Source organism: Cuculus canorus, chromosome 3, assembly GCF_017976375.1.
Source record: "Cuculus canorus isolate bCucCan1 chromosome 3, bCucCan1.pri, whole genome shotgun sequence".
In the NCBI taxonomy this organism is placed as follows: Eukaryota; Metazoa; Chordata; class Aves; order Cuculiformes; family Cuculidae; genus Cuculus; species Cuculus canorus.
Genome location: NC_071403.1, coordinates 6,629,540 through 6,652,299, shown reverse-complemented (window position 1 = coordinate 6,652,299; position 22,760 = coordinate 6,629,540). Strand labels below are relative to the sequence as shown.

The following is a 22,760-nucleotide window of genomic DNA, read 5'->3' as shown; positions in this document are numbered from 1 at the left end:
GCAGTAAAGTCAAGCACCTTACTGGAATCATGTATAAATACAAATTTAAGTTCTTGGAAAACATTATTGCTGGAAGCCTGCTTAGTGTCTATGTATTAGATACTTGCTGTTTCAAATATCTAAGCAGGTTGGAAAGCTTTTTTTCTCAGGTATTCTCCCAGAAAACTGATGTTTTCAGATAATTATAATAACAATTACACATGTGTTTATGTGTTTGTGTGTGTGTGCATATATATAGCAGAAACACCGTGCAAATACATAAGTACACAAGAAAACGTATGTGCTTCCTCCTCCCTGTCCTTGGAAGCTCTCTATGGATTAAAAAAAATGAAACTGTCTAAGGATTAAGAACTCTTTATGTTTGTTTGTTTTTTTTTCCTTGTACAATTGCTTTATAGTGATGTGTTATAAAAACTTATGTGGAAGATAAGGGCTGATTCCCTATATTTTGTGTTTCTTTAACCTCTGAAATGTCAGGTGGGTAAGACTATCAAGTTACCAGGAGAATTTGTATTCTTGACTGTGATTCTTCCTTGAAGAGGAGAGGTTTTATATAGTACATACACTCTGACCACAATAATAAATCTCTGGTTGGACTTTTTATCTCAAAAGGACTTTCTCAGCTGCTGTAGACATCCTACTCCATTTTAGAAACTTCAGTCACTGTACCAGCCACCTTCCTTACAAGGTTGCTCATAATTTATTGAAAGATATTTGAAGAGTAGGGAAGAGATTTTGTTTTAAAGGCATTGTGGTTTGGATTTTTGTGTAATGTAAAATTATACTGCTCACAGAATGGTAGGAATTGGAAGGGACCTTTGGAGATCATCTAGTCCAACCCCCTCCCTGCTAAAGCAGGTTCATTTAGAACAAGTTACATTAGATCACATCTAGGTGGGCTTTTAATATCTCCAGAAAAGGAGATTCCATAATCTTCCCTAGGCATCCTGTTCCAGTGCTCTGTCACCTTCACAGTAAAGAAATTCTTCCTTGTGTTGAAGTGGAACTTCCTGTGCTCCGGTTTGCCTGGTGCCCCTTATCCTGTCTCAGGGTCGCATGGCAAAGAGTCTGACCCCATCCTTTTGATACCCATCCTTTAGAAATTTATAAGCATTGATATGATCTCCTCTCTATCTTCTCATCTCCAGGCTAATCAGACACAGTTCCTTCAGTCTTTCCTCATAAGAGAGATGCTACAGTCCCCTAACCATCTTTGTGGCCCTCCGCTGGATTCTCTCCAGTAGTTCCTTGTCTTTCTTGAACCGGGGAGCCCAGAACTGGACACATTATTCCAGATAGGGCCTCACTAGGGCAAGAGTAGAGGGGGAGGATAACCTTCCACAACCTGCTGGCCCCACTCTTCTTAATGCACCTCAGGATTCTGTTGACCTTCTTGGCCACCAGGTCATGCTGGCTCATGGTTAATGTGTTGTCTACCAGGACTCCCAGAGTTGCTCCCTAGCCAGTCAGTCTCTAACCTGTACTTCTGCAGGGCTCTACACTTGCCTTCATCGGGTCCTTCTCTGCCCAACACTCCAGCCAATCCAGATGTTGCTGAATGGCAGCACAGCCTTCTGGTGGATCAGTCACTCCTCCTGGTTCTGTATCATCAGAACACATTCTTTCATCCAAGCCATTGATGAATATGTTGAACAAAACTAGACTGAGTTCCAACTCCTGTGGAACACAGCTAGCTACAGACTTACAACTAGATTTTACACTGCTAGTAACAATTCCCTGAGCTCTGCCATCCAGCCAGTTCTCAATCCACCTCACTGTCACTTAACTAGTCCATAATTCCTAAGATTACCTATGTGGATGTTATGGGAGACAGTGTCCAAAGCCTTACTGAAGTCAACATAGAAAACATCCACGGATCTTCCCTCTTCTCCCTAGCCTGTCATTCCATCATAGAAGGCTATCATAGAATCATAGAATCATAGGTTGGAAAGGACCAACTGGATCACTGAGTCCAACCATTCCTAACAATCCCTAAATCATGCCCCTCAGCAGCTCATCAGATTGGTCAAGTGTGATTTCCCCTTGGACAACCCATTGTAGACCATTCCTGATAACTTTTTCCTCCATATGCATGGAGATGACAACCAGAGTGAGGTGTCCCATCACCTTTCTGGGGATGGAGGTGAGGCTGAATGTCCTATAGTTTCCTGAATCCTCTCTCTTGCCTTTTTTGAATACTAGGGTGACATTGCCTCTCCTCCAGTCCTCAGGTACCACTCCTGTTTTTTTATGCTTTTATTAAAATAATGGAGAGTGGTTTAGCAGTAATACCTGCCGGCTCTCTCAGCACTCATGGGCATGTTTTGCCGAGGCCCATGGATTTGCGATTGTCCAGTTGGCTTAAATTCTCTAACCTGATCCTCTTCAACCAAGGGACAGTATTCCTTTCTCCAGACTTCCTGTCTTTCCTCAAGGCTCTGAGATTCCTGACGGCGGGCATTAGCAGTAAAGACTAAAGCAAAGAAAGCATTCAGTAACTCTGCCTTCTCTGTATCCTCTGTTACAAGGTCCACCTCATTTGCCAACAGGCCCACATTTACCCAAGTGTTCCTTTTGCTATCGATGTACTTGAAGATGATAACATCATTATTACTACTACTACTGCTGTTTCTTTTCAAAGAAAATATATAAACCTGGAGAAAGATTTACTCAAGTATACTTAAAATATGAATGAATATGACATGGCACATAAGTGACAGGCAATTATACATTTTCCAGGAAATCTAAGTAATCTGCGATTTAGAACCATTCGTCCTATCACGTGATGCAAAGGCAGACACATGAAACAGCTGCCTTATACGTCCAAAAATCTTCTCAGAAACATCACTACATTCCAATCCTACAGCTGATCTGTGACTATCTGGGTGGTGTGGTGTACTATCTACACTGATAAATACTAGCTTCGGGTTTTATTTAGATAATGCATAATATTGTGACGTTTGACTTGGAAAAATGTTGTAACTGAGAGACTTAAGGTTCAGTGCAGCTTTGGTAATTTAAGGAGTGTGAATAAGGAATGAATTTTCTGTAAAACAATTAGTACACCAGTATTTAATCTTTTTTTTTTCATTTAAATTTGCAGCTTATCAGCTGAAGAAGTGTCAGCCACCACCTACAGTTCCACATGCAGATTTGTTTACAGAAGATGATGACTTCGAAATAGGTGAAAAAATGCTATCTCCTTTTCCTATGTCTGTACTTGAATTCTAGTTAAACTAACCTATCACAATATTTCATCTTCCACTGGAATTTCTTGTATACTTTGATTTGAGATGGTATTTTTGTCAATAACTTTACAGGAGATTTTGTGAAGTACAAGTGCCATCCTGGTTTCACCCTTGTTGGACAAGATATGTTAACCTGCAAGCTGAACGCACAGCTGCAGTTTGAAGGTTCCTCTCCATCTTGTGAAGGTAAATACATGCATGCATGGTCTGCATATCATTAGTATATATCCTTTTTTATCTTTCTGTAAGCATCAAAGTTTTAGGCACTGTATTTTCATTAATATTTAAAATAAACTTTCCTTTTATTTCTTCAATATCTAAGAAATTCACACATTTTCATATCGGTTCCTAAAATTTTTGTAGAGACATTCAGTTCCTTAGAGTCAAAAGACAAGTGGCTTTAACTAACTACACTACTCACCCCTTGTAGTATGCGTATGTATTTAAAATAAGCTTTCAAAATGAGAAATTATTCTGTCTGTTTTCACAAATATGGTGACATTGCATAAAGAAGTCACACAATAAATTGTTCTAACATAATATATGGCAAATTTAAATTCATGGAAGCACTAAAAACTTTTCAACTATTCATACTCTGTTTGTAATTACAGTATTTCAAACAACGAATTAAAAAAATAATGGGATTGTTTAGATTGTCTTATGCAATTTTCTCATCTTTATGGCAAACAAGTATATCTTGGAGATTTGGACTTAGTCCTCCCAGTTTTGTTTTTCAACAGATGCTGTTGTTTTTTTTCTCTTTAGTTTGGCTTAGTTTGTTAAATAATGGATAGCAAAAAGATATTTGAAATGTTGGAAAACTGATGTAGAATTTTGCCCTGAAATGCCTCAAATTTTCTGGAGGGGTGAAAATTTACTCCTGATTTGTCATCATTGGAATTTTAAGGAAGTCAAAAAGTGATAAGTTTTCATAGTCATAATGTATTGATCAAGATTAGCTTTGGTCTATAATATATAAAATGGGTGGAGCATCTTAAGGTAGCAACATCCGTTAGCACAACAGGTAACATCATATAACAACAGGAAGTGTGGCATTTATTGCAACACATTATTAACGGCTGTTTCTGTACCTTCCTTCCTGTTACCATGGTCTCTGTTTTCACAGTTTAAAAATTAATAAAGGATTCATAGTAGAAGCTGCATTAGTTTCCCTGGCTGCATCTAGTTTCTAGATGGAAAATGTTCAAGTCTAAATTCCGTATTAGAGATTAAGTCATATAATCAGCAGTTAAACTACACTGGGGGGAGTTTATTCATTATGGTGGAGAAAGAGAGCCAGCAGAGGCTGCCAAGGGGAACGCTGCCAATTTGCCTCATAACATCGTGGTGCAGACAGCTTCCCGAACTGCAAAGGAGCAATACACCATCTACCTTCCAGTGTCCCTGAACTACTCCAGAACTGTACCCATCATAAGCTCCTGTGGTATGTTTCCTGTGAATAGTTAAGATTGAAAGGGACCTCTTCTCCTACAACATTTAGCCATGGGAAGTGAATCCTGGGCATAAGAAGAGTTAGAGCTATGGCTTGCTCTGTAAGGTTGTTTGGCCCGTTCTGCTCTAGCACAGGAGAGCTTTTTACAACTTAGAAAGACATATGAGTTTCATTTTTACTTAAATTTTCTGCCCTAAGGATGCACTGATGGAGGCCTTGCGAGACACTATTTCTGTCTCGATACCACAGAAGAATGTTCCATATCCTCTCTCACACTTTGTGTTACTATTTGCACTGGTTTGTATTAGGTTTGGATTATTTTTTTTCCCATAGACAGTACTTGTTCCTTTTGGAAATTGTTGTATTAGTAAAGTTTTGAAGTCTTCTAAATTAATACAAAAGAATATATGGAGGAAAGAATTCTAACAGCAGTACTACAATGATCTGTTTCTTTTGTTGCCTACATGTGATGATTTCAAGGAAACTTTCTGACCTTTAAGCTGTTGATTTTTATTATTCAACCACCAAAGAATTGTTCTTAATTATAAATCACCATCATACTTTTCCTCAATTATGAGAGAAGGGCAGGAAGAAAAGCCTGCAGAAGGCACATTTTCACCTATGGTAAATAAATTAGTTTCAGGTCCATTCTTAAGAATCACTGTGAGGAATGAGAAAGCTGACAGCAGTCTTCCTCTATTATTAACTTTTATCCACTTTTGAAAAAAATAGTTTTTGTTGTTATTTGTTCAAATGTAGCAAGCAAGCTATCTCCTAGCCTTTTTTTCTGCTTCTCATTTTGTCTCTGATGTCCTTTACAAGAAAAAATAAATAATCTGAGAGCAAAGCAGGTGAAAGAGAAAGGCAGAAAAAAGTAATTTCTGCGGGAATGTTATGTTTTTTGGTTTTTTTTTCCTCCCTGCAATTTGCCAGCATTGTCTCTTTCTTTTCACAGACCATTCTTACAGTGGCCAATTCTGATCTGGAGCATTTTCAGAGGTTTCTGAGCTGCTCACAGTCAAGTTGTCTGTGCTTTCTTGAGTGTGATTATCTTTCTTCCTATTCTATGGCATTTCTTTTTCTGAAAGAAAACTAGCAATTTTCACTTCTCTGGGTCGGTGACTTTCCTCTATTTTTTTCCTTGCTTTTCCTTCCTGGGCTCCATTTCTTTCATCTATTCTGGTGAGTTTCTTGAGTTGGTGAAGAACATCTCAACACTTTATGGCAATGCTCTGTGGATGACTCTAAACTGATCTCAGGTTTTTCAAATTGCCATTTTGAATCTTTATATATAGTATGTGCTTGAAAATCCTCCATCCCAGGTTCCAAAAAATTCATACACTTTGGTTAGTAAATACGTGTTCATGCAGACTATTCTTAAGAGGATACATATAATACACCTCTCTGGAAATGATACCTGTGTGAACTCAGCTGAAAGGCTGTGATAATAACCTTTTAGATTGACCCAGCTTTGGGCTTTTCCAGAATATACCATCATATTTGCATTTTAGGAGATTATCTTCTTTCAGTTTTGTCTGGACTGTACGTGTGTAACATCCAGATTTTGTTTACAGGCCTTAAATCTGAATGATCTGTGAATATTTTTTTTGTCTGTAATTTGTCCAAAGTTCATTTCCATAACTCCCTAAGATGCTGAAGAAAAGCAGGCAGCAAAAGGCAGTTGTACCCTCACCATCTCTGCTGTTGTATTTTAGACGTAGCATGTTTACTAAAAAGCATTCCGGAGGTATTTGCTACAGTCCCATATCTTCCTTCCAAAATATCCTGTGCTTCGCAACTGCTTTTTTGTCATCTTTAGTTGATTGTAGAAATTTCTTAAAGCATAACTTATCCAGAGAAGCCATAGTTTTCCAGTCTTGAAAAGTCTCACTGTGAAAATCCTGACGACAGTACTGATTTCTCCAGAATGCTTGAAATTTATGACTTTGAAGACCAGCTCTTAATCCAGAAGTTGCTCTAGTAGACTTTAACTCTGTAATAAACATCTCAATGAAGCCCATACTGGATCAACAAGAGCCATCTTTTCTTAAAAATGGTCTCGTGGCACAAGCAAACAATACTTCAAGGCAAAGCGGGTTGTGGAACTGTGTCATGTCAGCTGCTCTTCATAATTGATTCACACGTTTACTACACGTCTGTCAGGAAATACCACGTAGATATTTCCTTCTCAGGAATGAGTTTCATATATTTAACTATGGGAAAACAGTAATTATATATCTGACAATATGTTCCTCCACAATGTTCTATGATAATTTTCTCTTGTACTTTCCACAGATTCAGAAATCTGAACACTTGTTGACTCTATTTTCTCAAGTTATTCTTCTCTTATTTTGACGAATAGAGGAAATCAAAGTAATAGGGTATTTCGTTTTAGGATAATGACAAAGAGAAGCTACTAACCCTAAATATGGGCAATGCTGTATTCTTACACAGAAGCCTGTGTAAAATTCCTGAGTGTAATTTGGCTACAGATGTTTCTATCTCAGGAGATAATCCCTGTATTAAAATTGTCAAAAGGATTCTCGGGGCTTTATATACCTTTACACCATGGACTTTCCCACTCTTGGGATGTCTTCTATGACAAAAGGCTTTAATTCGAACAGGTTCTGTCTGCTAAAGCAAGGTCTGTCAAGTACTAGCAGGAAGGGACTCATACCAGGGAAAAATTATTTGCTTGCCGTTTTGCTTCTCCAGTTTGCACCTTGTTCTCCCTGCTTGATGCTATATTCTCACTTGAGTATTACATCCTTCCTTTTCACAGCCTACCATTTTCTCTCTGATGAAATATTTTAGCTAAACAAGATGAGGAGGAGAATAGAAAGAGAAGGTTTCAAAAATCTAATATTTTTTCCTGCATTTACTCACATAATAGTGCTACATATTCTCCCGTCTATTAGAGCAGGCTGAAGAAGAAAAGGTTATGACAAAAATGAGTAATTACTAGATTTTTTCCTTTTTCACACATTGCTCCCTTCTTATTTCCCTAAATCCCTAAATAATCAGAGTGCCTTTTAGATAAATGATTTATAATTTATGCTGTATTATGAAAAAAAAATAACTGAAGAAAAACCACCCTGAATTTTGTGCTGAAGGCTCAACCTATAAACCAGATAGAGAAAAGTCTTGAATCAGTCAGAAAATAACTGTTTTGATTATTAATTTCTTTTTTCTAAATTTTGATTCTATTCAGAAATTTGTAGATGTCAGAAAATGAGTTTTGAAGTTAATTTTGAAACTTTTATCTTTCTCATTTAATATATAATTACTTAAAATATTCTAAAGATTTTGGGATGGTGGATGCAACGTTTTATTGTCCAACTCAGGTACATATGCTTTATTTTACCTTCTACACACAAGTCTGGGAAACTGCATTTAGATTAGACAAAGGAGAGGAATAAGCCAGCTTCTCAAAGTTTGAGGTCTATGCATTATGTAGGAAAGTGATAGTTAATTTTTAAGTTAATTAAGAAATTTGTTATTTTGTTTTCTTTGTTTCTTCTGGTAGAGGGTTCAGATTTGTGGAATAGAAGGTAAAGACTGGGCATATTTTATAAAATATAATTTCTTTCTCTACCAATTTGTTTAATTTTTCTGAGACTACAATTAGAGATACAATCCTAATGCTGTTTTCCAGAAGTTTATAGCAATTTTTTATCTGAACCTAAATATCACCTCTGAGTTTGTTAGAGGCCAACTCAGGGAAATAATCCAGTATTTAATGTTTGCTTCTGACAGTTATATCTGTTTTTTCTCCGTGACATATTTTTCTTCTCATCATTTTTCCTTTGTTGATAGGTTTTTCACCTTTCCTATAATCTTTAATTTATGCAAGTACTTGGGTGTTGTGCCGGGCAGTTTCCAGGAATGTATTTCTGTCAAGATGTATTTGTGAATCTTACACAAAAACTGATATTAAAATGCACATATATTATGAAACTGTGGACAAAATGTATCAAACTTCAACTACAAATAGATATGAAAAAATCATTCCTGCAGGAAAGGCAAAGTGTTTATAAAAACAGTGACCAACAAAAGGATTTATTACTCGAAACCAGTATTTCGGATACAAAATTTACAGCGTTCTAATATAGTACACTTCTTGTCACTGTATACTTCTACAGAGATCACAAATGCTTGTGAACACCACGTGAAGTTGTTTGTAAAATGTTGTGATTCTGGAGTTTTAATAACAGGGGAAGTGGTTGCTGAGAAGGTCTTACTTGAACGACTTGGAGTATTCGGTGTCTGAAATAAACCCTTTGTCTGTACAAACGTGTGTGATTTCAAATAATCTGGTGTGCCAACAAGTTCCAAATGATGTCACGTTCATGTAACCGACGTCATTCTTAAGAACTGGTGGAGGGGGTTAAGACTTCAAATAGAAGACAGTTACAAGGTTTCCAAATAAAACGTTTTACTGAGAATTTAGCTTTATCTGTGTAGATCATCACTCCAGCACATGGAAATCCCTTAACCGTAAACCTTTTGAGACATGACATATTTCTTGATGACTGTTTTACTATAGTTAGTATCATGTTTTGTAAATACAAGGTTTATCAAGGTGGTTTATGTTTGTGCTAATCTTTATTGTTCCTTCCATAGAATACGATTTTACATATTTTCACTTGGAAAATGAAAATGAAGCACTCATATCTCTGAAAAAAATACTATTTTCTTGGGGAGGAAACACTTTATTTCATTACTATTCTTATTATTCTTCTTGTTATGTCCTTTTTAGCACAATGTCCAGCAAATGAAATCCGTACAGAATCCTCAGGAGTGATCCTCAGTCCAGGTTACCCGGGCACCTATCCCAACTCCCAAACCTGTTCTTGGACTATAAAGGTTGAACCAGGATATAACATTTCTATCTTTGTAGAAATGTTTCAAAGTGAAAAGCAGTTTGATGAGCTGGAGGTATTTGATGGTAAGAGACATTTAAATTACATTTAAACACAAAAGCACAAGTAGCGGTCAAGTGAGGCTTAATTTCCAATTGTTGGTTTCATAATGCAGTGACACATCTGAAAGTTAAATAATAGTCCATTTTTTCTATTACTTTTGCCTTAAATCTAAATATGTATGCCAATAAAAGTTTTTATGGGTGTATTCAAGACAAAGAAGCTTTTAAATTTTCTTGGGTGTTGTTAGAGGAGGAGCAGTAGCAGCTGCAGGACCCCAGTGAGCATCACACAGATTTCTGTTTCTTGGAAAATGTATGGAGGTGTCTGGAAGGAGAAGTTAAGTTGCTCTTTTATAATGGATCATTTCTGGTGAGCAAATATTTTGGAGATGTAATTCCATTTATCCAATGTAATAGAATTATTTGAGTCTAAATATTCAAATTCGAGTTCAAATAACCAGTCTGCTTTCTCCACAACATGGAAGGACCAATGCTGCACATTGTTTGAATATGCACATATTAAAGTGTTTGACCATCTGTTATTGGGCAAAAACCAGAGAAATGGCAACAAGTTGATTTCTAGAATATTACTCACAGTCTCACCTCCAAAAGTGCTCCATTTAATTAACAGACTGTTCTTATTTTCTGCTGAATTCTGAGCTTATTATCATTTGTTCTATTCTCATTGACTGATGTGAATAAGTACTGTCTGATTATTCCTTAATATATTTTTATACATTTGGAGACCATTATCATATCTTCTCACATTAACCAAAAATATATCATAACTATGATAGAACTGATCAATATTCACTCTGTGTTTCATAACATGAAATATATTAAAAAATCATATGATTTGAGGTATCTTGCTCTAAGTATTTTTCTTAAATAGTTTTTCATGTCTAAAATTATTAAATATTCCACTTTTTGATAATGTAATTTTGAAAAATAATCACAATATTTTTCATTATTTTAAAAATGCCAGTTCATTAGCGTATTTTTGTTTTTTATAATTTGTATGTCGGTCTATTTCAGGATAGTGGAAAAAAAGTAAAATTAAAATCTATTAAGACTGTCTTTTCCTCCACTCTATTTTGTATTTAACTTCAAGGCAATATGCAGTGTGCCTGGAAATTTTCTAATGGTCTGATCACTTTGTTTGTTTTCTGTTGAAAAATTCTATTGAATCTTAATGTTCCTGATGAAGATTTTTGTTTTCTTTCTTAAATATTTAAATCTAATGAAACTAGATTATCAGTAATAGATGTGAGAGAATAATTATCACAGTTACTACATTTTCAAGCACTGTCATTTCATAACGTGGAATCACATCCTTACAAATTCATGTCTAGTGCAGCTCTGCTGAAGTCATTTTTTCTACCACCTCCCAGCAAACTTAAATGAGAAAGATAATTGGATATTTATAACCTCTCAATACAGTACCATGTAGAGATTCCTGAGCTAGCTCTCAACAAGTTGATATTTAAATATGGCCCATTGCAGTGCCTTGCAGAGATACTTGTTTGCGTCCTTGTGGCCTCATTAGCAAAGAGCTTTGTTAAGCTAATTAGTTCTATATCTCAGCATGATGAGTTTGTCGGGGCAGACGGCAATGCTGATGTGGCTGTGCTGTTTCCAAGGATGGATATAACTCAGACTAACTTGTTCAGAGTTAGCTGTATTGTTGCATTCTGCAATAAATACATACTGTAGCCTGGGATCTTGTATAGTCCAAAACAGCATACCTTTATTTAAGTTGGTAGAACGGCACAGGTCTGTCTACAGTAGATAAAGATATGTTGCCAGACTTTATGCTGAAATTATGTAAAGACGGGGAAGACAACTTTTAGACAAATATTGCTTTCTAAGACACAGGTGCCTGGTCACTTTAAAAGGCATCTTTGGAATGTAAAGTGAAATAGTGACTACATCTAACTGACCACATTGTAAATTGTGGTGCTTCAACAGTTGGGTGGTGATGAGTAAAGGCATCCAGTCAATAAAGCAACGCTGCTCAGCTGGGAGAAATAAACCCATTAACCATTGCTACTTGTCAGTCAGATCCTTAGGAAATCCCATTTATATCCTAAATCAGGGAAGCCATAAATGTACCGTATATATTCTTATTAAAGGCTTTTGATCCCCAAACCACTATATCCAGGCTACTTATACTGAATGGCATTCATTTAATACAGCAAATATTCTTTGATTATTTTTTTTTAATCTCTGAAATAAACCGACAAAATGCTGTAATTGAAATTAGACGGAAATATCAACTTTTATGTTGTTATGTTCAGGACAGCATCAAATGTCAGCACACAAGAAGCTCAGTATTTATTTCTTCATATAGACAAACTCCATAATAATTATAGTAGTACTTGTAGTGGTATTAATAACAAGAACAACAACAGCAGCAACAGCAATATAACAATAATAATAATGATGATAATAATGTTAATAATAATGACAATTAAAAATAAAACAACAACAACAACAACAACAACAACAACAACAATAATAATAATAATAATAATAATAAATACCTTCTCTAGAACATCTAATTCATGCTGCTGACTTTCCTGAACACCAACTAAAGAGCTGCCTGCCAGGCAAGGTAAAGAAACTGAAACGCAACTTCAGGGAAAACAAAGCAAACTAAAATATATTAAATCATTCCCTTGATTTCCCAATGGCTAAAAAATGTGGCGTGACATGCAATTCTGCGAAGTAATTTCACAGTTGCAGGAAAGATTCTCATCTTTTTGTGTGTAGTAAGACTTTATTTCTAATCATAGCCTTTTAGCCCCTTTATTTGAGAATTCTGAAGGAACATATACCTTCTTAGTGAAGCACAGAGAAGCTAAATGAATTGTTGTGTTCTAAATAATGTTTTCAAGCAAAAATAGGAACTGACTTCAACATTTGTCATTGTTTATCCTACACCGTAATGTAACTCTTTAATATGAAAAACAAAAAACCACAAGGCATGCTGGGCAACCTGTGCCTAAAGCTATGCTTGTTTCTTCTTATTTTGTTATTTATTCTTTAGAATTTATTTAGTAATACTTACTTAGTTGTAGTGCTGTCATTACAGTGACTGAACTACAGTTCCAAAGGATTAGAGGTCTGGCTTAATCTTTATAGTTTGCTGTGGATTTTATAGCCTCCCTGTTGTACCTGAAATGTCCCAATTGGAAAATCATAGAATCATAGTATAGTTTGGGTTGGAAGGGACCTTAAAGATCATCTAGTTCCAACCCCCCGAGATAGGTATATATCTTATATCCTATATATATACTTATTTGTATTCAGGTTTAAGTGTCTTTTGAATCCGTTTCATTTTTGTGTTGTCATACAACATAAGAAGAGCTGATCAGGCTGCAGCTGCTCAAACTCAGCAAAAATTAATGAAGCGGACTCTTCATTTGAAAGAGCTGCTGTGGTCAAAATAATGTTGGTTGAACGTGGCTTTGCTCAAACTGAAAAATGCAGAGCAGAAGTCATAGTAGAGCATGTGAAAGGGAGGAGTCCAGCTGGAGAAAACATAACCTTCAAATGGAGTAAGAAGACACCACTCATGTTTTAGAAAGCTTTGAGCTGATGGCTTGTTTGATATATAGATTTTTTTTTTCTTTAACATCTATGCTGCTTTATTATATAATCAGCTGCTAAATCATTATTTGTGCTTCTAGGGTATTATTGCATTTCTTGTGATGAAGATATCGCTTTAGGACCAGGTCATATTTTTTCAGCATCCTGTATTTACCATAATTATATATATTTCTTACACTTAAACGATGCTATAATAAACACAATATTTTTGACAGAACTAAGGCCTAATGAATTATGCATTGTAAATTCATAGCATTTGTACTCACAGTACACAGTGTGTGTAGTCCACATTCAAAGTGTGGTGATCTTATCAGTGACAGAGCACTTTTCAGCTGTGTTGACTATGTAATATAGTGGTGTTTAAAATACTAGCTGCACAATGGATTGGGTGCTACTCACTAGATGGAGAAGAGTTTAAACAAACATTAGATATAAAGAGACATAGAACAGAAACATAAACTCATTCAAAGTAATTCTTCCGAATAGAGCTGAATTAAAGAAATAAATCCACTATTTTTTTCAGTGTTTATAGCACAAACTGTCATTATTTTATATTTCAGTTTATATCAAGATTTTTTATTGTGCCCTCTAGTGAAAACCGAAAACCGAATGGATAATTTAGATAGAGATCTGTTACTTATTTCACTGTCAGCAATGTGTCACGTTATTTCCTAATCATTCCTTGTATATTCGCATTCACATCTGAGCTAAACTATGGATAGGATTACTGAAAGTCGTAGTGCTTTATAAATTCAATAATTTCTTTATTAATTTCTGAAGGTTCTTCTGGGCAAAGCCCTCTATTGGTTGCTTTAAGTGGGAATCATACTGGACAAATGAACTATACAAGTAAAACGAACCAGCTGTATCTTCGCTGGTCAACTGATCATGCAACCAGCAAGAAAGGATTCAAGATCCGTTACTCAGGTAACTATTACTGATTTTCATTAAATTATACTTTGTGGATACATGTAGTTTGCTGCTCTAGGCTGGTGTCACTGGCAAAAATCTGGCGGTTTTGATCATGGGTTGGTCTACACAAGAGCAGACTTGCTGGCAACAGGCAGGGCATACCTTTTTCAAAGGGGAAAAACATCTTTATGCAGGAGTTAGCAAGGCCTGTTGAAAGAGCTTTAAACTGGATTTGAAGGGGGAAGAGTTTAAAATCAGACTCAGTAGAGATAAGCCTGGGGACGGCATGACAATGTTTGCGGGATGGCGTGTTAGCAAGGTCCCAGAGATCCACGATCTGCTGAGGACACTGGAGTGCATTTGAAATGTTTTTATACCAGTGTGTGCAGCATGAGGCATAACCAAGAGAAGCTCGAAGCTGTAGCACGCTCCCAGAGCTACGTCATTCGTTGGCATGAGAGAAACCTGGTGGGATAAATGGATGGTTATAAACACTTCAGAAAGAATAGGCAGGGTAGGTGATGCAGGAGTGAGGTGACCTGTATGTAAGGGAGGGATTGAATAGTACGGCATTTACAGTTGGTGACAACGTGGTTGAGAGCCTCTGGGTAAAGGCGAAGAGAAAAGCAAATAAAACAAATATTGTGGAGTCTATTATTGATTCTACAAGGAATTAAGGGATCTAGATCAACTGTTCTTGTCCTTATGGGACTTTAAATTCCCAGGCATCGACTAGGAATATCATACAGCAGACACAAACAGGTCCAGGAAATTTCTGAAGCGTTTTGAAGATGCTTTTTAGGCCGTGTACTAAGGCAGCTGACTAATAAGAATGCCTTCCTAGATTAAGTTTGTAAATAGAGAGGGGCTCATGGGCGAAGAAGTGATTAGTGGCTGTCTTAGTCACAATTGACCATTAAGCACCTAAGATTCAAATCACTGGCAATAGGAGAAAAACTGCCAACAAAACCTTGACCCTGGATATGGTTGGGCTAGAGAGACAGACTTATGAGGAGCAGCTGAGGACACTTGGTTTGTTCAGCTTGGAGAAGAGAAGGCTGTGGGATTATTTCATCACAGTCTACAACCTCCTCAAGAGGGGCAGCCCAGGGGGGGGATGCTGATCTCCTCTACTTGGTGAGCAGTGACAGGACACATGGAGTTCAGATTGGGCACTAGGAAGAAGTTCTTCACTTAGAGGTTGGTTGGACACTATGGCTCCCCAGGGAAATGGTTGCAGCACCAAACCTGTCAGAGCTCAAGAAGCATCTGGACAATGCTCGTAGTCAAATAGTTTAGTTTTAGGTAGTCTGTGAGAATCAGGGAGTTGGATTTGATGATACTTATGGGTCCTTTCCAACTTGGCATGCTCTATGATTCTATGATTCTATATACTATTTAGCACCAAACTAAGACTTGTAATTTAATATCTGTTTCTCTGAAGACAATAATTTATAATCATGTACATTTTGAGGATGTATAATCTTCCCGTTGCAGGTTCAAGGTAGGTACAGGACTTGGACTCTCTGGTTTTTTCCTTATTTTACCAAAGAGCTCCAGATTAATAATTCTAAAATGACTACTTCTCAATGCAATCTGCTACCTTGTCTCACCAGGCCTGGAATAAGCCTTTAAGATGTAATGGAAGGTATAGCCCTTGTATTTGTACAGAAATACTCAAGAGAGAATTTTTGATCCTGAAATAGTATATGGTACTCCACCTGCAATTCTGCGCACAATTATTAGGTTTACTATTTCCTTGAGCTGCAGTTCACAGCTCTTATTACTACGCTTTTCTTCATGCACAAATAGAAGGAAAACCCGGGGCAAAAGATCCCTCACTTCTTCAACAGACTACACACAAATCTTGTGTTGTGATGATACAAAAACATGTAAAGAGTCTGTCTAAATACTGTTAAAAATATGTCCCTTATTAAGAAAAAAATTGGTTACCAGAAATGCAACACTGGATTGTGTTCTGTGTGTAGACATATTGACGCTCTGTATACAGACTATTTAATAAGTTTCCCACATACCTTTTGAAAACACATTGCACCTAAAAAACATGGATCATTTGCATGAGTATGAGAGAGAGAAACATGATAATTACTGTCTTTGGTAACATTTACTTTTCCTGTGTTTCAACTTGATAAGGGATGTAGAGGTTGTATTTGTTAATTTGAGTGGCTAATAACACTGATGTCAGTATAGATTATGTAAAGCAAGGAGTAATAAGAATGCTGTAGACAAACATTTTATCAAGCGGTAGATAGCTCCCATTTAGTCATGCTGAATGTCATTTAGGGAGATGATTCTCAGAGAACGCACTTCTTTCCTATACCGTCTGTGAACTCTGGAAAATTCTCTTGTTAATGAAACAGAAGATAAGAGCTGAGCTCAGAACATAATAATGATCACTGTTTTAGGGACTTAAGTACTATGAGCAGGCTACGAGCAGTCAGGAAAAAAATAAATAAATTAGTAAAAGCATTATCTCTACCTTGTAAGCAGCCTTTGGAGTATTACTACAGACAAACTGCAACTGAGGGACAGGGGAAAGTCAATTTATTTTCAAGCATACCAGAGGCTCATTTAGGTTTTTTATAGGGAAAAGGCAATTGGAGGACCTAATGGATGGATTGAGAGTGCGGAAGAAGGAACAAAGAGAATCTGTCATGTGATTACCCTCAGATGTGTAGGAGAGAAGGGAGCTGGCAGGCTGCTATGAAGTTAAATTGAGGAAGTAATATCAAAGTTGTAGGAATAGAGTTCCAATAAAGGATGTTTTTTTTGTATCACATTACTAAGGAGACTGATTTTACAGGAATGAGAAATTATTTTAAGCCTTTGCATACACAAACCCCATGTTTTGCAGTAGTGAAGAGGTGGTCGATCTAATTGTTAGGCTCAATTCATCAGTTATTATGGTGCTAACCACAACCAATAATAAAACTGGGGGACTAGAGAGAGATCTGCAGTCCTTATGGCTATGTTTTAGGAACAAACAACTGTTTTGCTTTTTTCTGTTTCACTAACAGTCAGTGCCTGCATTTTTCTCTAAACTTCTGTATATTTTACATGAGATTCAAATGGAAATAATCAGCATGAAAGAAGAGTAACACTGAGTGGCAGCATAAACAATTGGATCTGAATCTTGATGAGGGAAAGCAACATCATGAAAGCAGGCAAAATACAAAATCCCAAAAAGGCTATTGATACCATGGCAGCTGTGACTGAGCCAGCAGGCTTCTTCATAATGAAGACCTTAATGAAATGAATTACTGCCCTCCCACAACCGTCCCCATCTCCAGCTACGCCTGTGCACAAAATGTTGCAAATTTTAATTTTGTCACAGCTAAATTTCCTTTGTAGATACAGATTTTCTTCACGTTTAAAAAGTGTTAGAAGCTTTCAGAGGAGTGTTTAATATTGCTTTTAGGAGATGAGCTTACTTGTCTAAACTATTTGTCTAATGTTACTTGTAAGTTTTCCATCTCGGCTGAAGGTTTTTTGCTAAATTATAGTAGAAAAGAGCCATAGCATTAGAGCAGAGGGGTATTCTTTTCAGATCTTTGAGTATTACTGAATATTATGAATATTATGCACTAGCATAATGTTAATCTAAATGATATATTTCCTATCTGCACTAACACTTTGATATTAAACGCTCTCTTCCTTAATCTAGTGAGTGTCTGTAGAGTAGAGTAGAGTAGAGTAGAGTAGAGTAGAGTAGAGGATAGGATAGGATAGGATAGGATAGGATAGGATAGGATAGGATAGGATAGGATAGGATAGGATAGGGATAGGATAGGATAGGATAGGATAGGATAGGATAGGATAGGATAGGATAGGATAGGATAGGATAGTAAAGCTAGGAGAGGAAGAACCAGTTCATTTTTTTGCAGCTCCAGGGAGGTAATCCCCTTTTTTCTTTGAAAGGTATGTAGTGAGGTAAAATCACTAAAATGGATGCCAAAAATATAAGTAAAAATATTGCATGATGAAATAAAATACTTTTTTTTAAAAAAAAAATGCTTGCTTGTTGTATTGTAGTGCTTAAACTTGACCTCTTGGTGAGGCTGGGTTCCACCAGAACTATTCAGTTTATTATAAATATGGAAGTTGGAAGGGATGAAAGTACACCACAGCAGTAGGCACTCCCACTGGAGTGGTGATTTGGGAAGCAGAGGGATACCTATCTTACTACTTTGCAAGTTCACATTGCCTCTACAACATCTAGTCTTTGGTTTAACTTTTGGTTAGTCATTCAAGAATAAATAAGGCAAGTGATTATTTGACTAATTTGTAATTGGCTTCCAGTATAACTGTGGATATATACATATTAAAATCCGCACCACAGATTTCTGTTACCTCTATTTCACTCTCATGACCTCAACTGTTATTGTGAGAAACTTAATACTTCACCAGTCATGTCATTTCATTTTTAAGCTTTGTACCTGTGAAACAAATGTTCCTATTTCCTCTGTATTTCAAGTTAAAAGAAAAGGCTATTAATTGGTTTGGGTTTATCAATACATTTTCCAGTAGCTGGTTAGAAGTGACAAAGAAATTGTATGAAGAAGTTAATCAGATTCTTTATAATTGTCTCTTCTGTGGTTCCTGAAGTTTTAGGCGGTGATTTGCTGTAGTAGATACAGCAGGAAAGTCACATGATGGAGGTTTATACAGTATTTTGAATCAATAACAGTATAAATAGAATCTTTTGTAAATGTTGAGACATCAGTAAGAACATCTGTACTATAAATAGAAGGTTATTTAGTCAGATACTTATTTTTTCAAGAGGCAGACATTCACAATTATGTCACTGAAAAGGGAACAAGCCTGAAATAAACTGAAAAATAACATATGGACTGAATGGTCCATTAAGTATAGAATTATTTTAGTAATTAGAAAAGATATGTTTAGTTTTCTTGTATGACCTTAACCAATCACTTAAGCCAGTGTCTGATTTCTTATCTATAAAGTGAGAATGTTTAAAGTGAGAATGGTCATAAACCTCTGCTTCATTGGATATTTCAAGAACAGCAACGCAAAGGACAATTAAGCATTCAAACGGGAAAGTTAGAAGGAAGGAGTGCACTATACTGTGACTTTTTATCTGTCAACAAAAGGTCTAGCATATAAGCTAAACTAAAGCAACATGGACCTTGTAAAAAGGCAATTTGCTTATAATTTCAAGCATAGGACAGTGCTGCAGTGAATAGTTACATGTATCTTTTTCATGTAAGTTTTTGGACTATTGATCAAAGACACTGCTGGAAAATTAAGTCCTTTGCTAAAATAAATTCTTAAAGAAAATGGCATATTTTTCACTGTAAGGCTGAGATTTACAAAATCATTCGAAGTGTTTGGACATCCAGTTTCAAAGTATTTTAATTTAGAAATGGGAATCATTTGAGCTTCCCTTAGAGCTCCTCAAATGGCTTTAAAGAATCTCAGCGTAACTGTTAAAACATTCCAGCTCTTAAGAGAACATGCTTTGTGAAAAGAAGAATTATGGTCCTGGAAATGTAAAATCAGTGTCTATCTGAGGAGATTTCCACACATCAGTTGACTAGTGGTGTGTGATATAACCAGGCAGTTATTACCCTGTTGGTCTTCAGTTGCAAGTGAGAAATGGATGTGATTATAAGTAAGTTAAAATGTCCAGCATGTTGCCTTGCAAAAAAACATTGATGTTTAAGAGGCCTTGAAAGAATGTGGATGCTATGTCACTCACAAAAGTAAATGAAATCTGTAAATGTAAACCTACTTTATGTCACTGGAATGGCTTCATAGAAGTTTATCACTTTTGCTGGCAAAACATTTTCATTCCTTGTTGAGAGCACTCCTATGTCATTGTACCTATAAAGGCTAAAACTCATGAAATTCCAGGACAGATCACCTCTCAGAAACTGGCTGGGGAAAAAAATACAGCCTTTTGTCCCAGGATCCTTGATACAAGGCTGCAAAGTTTTATGAGCACTTTGTAGAGATTCCTGCTTAAAGCCAGGTTTTTCGCTTAGCTGACGGTGGCTGTAGTTTTGGTTCTGACATTTTTCAAGCATTTGCTTACCCTACAGATCTTCAGGCATTTTTTTATTTATTTTCTGGTGTGTGATTCTTCAGTCAACATGTCAGTTCTTGATCTCAGAAGATATTGTCTATGTTTCATCCTGGACTCTGAAGGGAGTTCAGCTTAAAGAGCAGATTTAAAATTACTGAACTGTAGATTAAGAGGAGAATTGTATGGAGTCCTATCAACATTCCTTCACTGTTTGAACAAGCGCTAGTCTTCAACAAGAATTTTCAAAGTGGTAAATCAAAAATCCATCTTCAGGATTTTAAATAATTCGCTTCAAATACTTTCCTTCTTTTCATGCTATGTATAGATTAGACATAGTAGATTATTTTACTGTCAGTTGTTTCTGTTCATATTTTGCTGCCTTTGTAGTGAAAAATGCTTTGAGTTTTGGCTTTTACATGGATGAGAAATTCATGCACTGCTTGCCTGCAGCATTGTTGTTTTCTGACATACTAACTTCGGACCGCTGCGACTTAAAAATATTGTCATTAATAGAGATTTCTTTAACAGTAAGAGGTGGATCAGATCTATGTTTAATAAATTATTATGTTTTAAACATAAGTCACCCAAACATATATGAATTCAAGTACTCACAGATTGTAATGAGCCTGTTTGGTATCATGCTTTTAGATTTCCGTTTCAGAAGGGTTAAGTGCATGCTGCTGCAACTGATTGTGTTTGAACATATAACACTAGACTGGAAAAATCAGATCATAGTTACTGAAGTAATAAAAATTGTAGTGTTTTTAATTTCTTCTATGTATTTGTAGTATTTATCCATAAAATGGGGATAATAACAATTGATTTAATGTAATTCTGTGCAAATAAGTTAAGTAATATTCGTGTAATATCCAAATGACACACAAACAGTCATTATAAAAGAAAATCCACGTGCAAATGATATCTTGAAACAGTGAGTATTTTGAAGCTAATAATGCCTGGAAACTCATCTTAAACAATCAGACAGGTTTTTTTTTTTTAAAAAAAAAGATATTGAAAGAATAAGTAGCGTTTTTTTCTTGTATCCTTTAAAGTAGACATCCTATCCAAAACTAGAGCATGATCATAAGGTTACAGACTGCATTATACTGAAATGGGTATGTATAAATGAACTGGAGTTTGAGCGTTGATTTAAATGCTCTCATTTCCTAAAGGTTGAGTTCTTTTCACCCTAGTGATGGTCTTGTTTGTTTTTCTGGTTGATGCATTGTTTTCAATCATTTTCTAAGTACCTAATGAGGTTCATGAGAATGCAAACAGAAATTCTACCATGGGATGCTGTGACGGTTGTTGTGGTTTAATGCCAGCCAGCAACCTTATGGAATGGTCACTTGGGCTCAGCTGTCCCAGCTGTGTCCCCTCCTATATCCCTGTGCAAGCCCAGCTTCTTGCTGGCGGGGTTGTGTGAGAGTCAGAAAAGACCTTGACGCTCTATAAGCACTGCTCAGCAATAACCAAGCCATCCCTGTATTATTAGTACTGTTAGCACAAATCCAAACCAGCCCCCTACTAGCTGCTATGAGGAAAGTTAACTCTATCCCAGTCAAATCCAGCGCAACGGTAAAGAATTTTTATCAGCCGTACTTTTAATTTTACATCTATGCAGCTATCTGTTGCAGCCAGAGGAGTAGTCTTCCTCCATTTTTTGATCGGCTCAGTGAAAGAAAATATATATTATTATGGGTTTTGGAGACACTGTTAAGAGTCGTGGAATTGGACACCTTGGTAATCTGTGGGCACAGCCTTTTTCTGGAATGTGAGATCCTTTCTATACCGCCCTCTGTTGAACTAATCAATGCACTCCATGGAATTCAGTTCTTACTTCTTATGGAATCTCACTCACCATATCTAGTTTATCTCACTATATATAGTGCATTTTGCATGTAGTTACTATTTCTTTGCTCTTTTACTTACGCCTGAAAAAACATTTTGGCCAAACCCTGAGTTATAACTTTTTCAAGTGACTGTTAGTGAGCTGTGTATAGCTTTGGATGGCACACAGGTTGTCACCCTCTTAGTGTACCACGCCCATATTCTTCCACACTGTCATCCCTTTCAAGGTATCTGCTGTTATACCAGGCCTGTGTTTGTCTACACATCACCACACCACAATCCTAAATACCTTATTCTACACTGTTACTAGCACCCATATCGAGTTATGATTGTACCCTAAAATGATAATATAAAAAAACAAAGATAATTCAGAAGCAAAACAAATCAGGCACACCCACCTGACCACAAGAAAATAATCCGATAGAGCTGAACAAAATGAAAACAAATTTGCAGGAAGGTATAGAAAGATTAAGGCAACACAAACATGACAAACCCTGGCGTGAAGGACTTGCGAACGCTGAACAAAGTCCAGTATATTACTGGGCTACAGGGTTACACATCATACAGCGTATATTTTCAGTTTAGAACTAAATTCTAAGGAGATCAATTTGGAATTTCATCTGAATGGCATATTATATTTAGGAGTTGCCCCCTATTCTTAAGGTCTCCTAAGATATTTAAAATAAATAGTGC

General features: G+C 36.3%; 1 protein-coding gene across 1 annotated transcript in view; it reads left to right on the top strand.

The window, feature by feature from the left end:
* The window catches only part of CSMD1 (CUB and Sushi multiple domains 1), a 1,155,040-nt gene that overhangs the window by 1,040,901 nt on the left and 91,379 nt on the right, over positions 1 to 22,760 (top strand). Inside the window, exons 45-48 of the mRNA XM_054063646.1 lie at positions 3,104 to 3,184; positions 3,321 to 3,434; positions 9,461 to 9,649; positions 14,018 to 14,164. Of these exons, the coding sequence (XP_053919621.1) occupies positions 3,104 to 3,184; positions 3,321 to 3,434; positions 9,461 to 9,649; positions 14,018 to 14,164 (531 nt within the window). The remainder of the gene's footprint in view (positions 1 to 3,103; positions 3,185 to 3,320; positions 3,435 to 9,460; positions 9,650 to 14,017; positions 14,165 to 22,760) is intronic.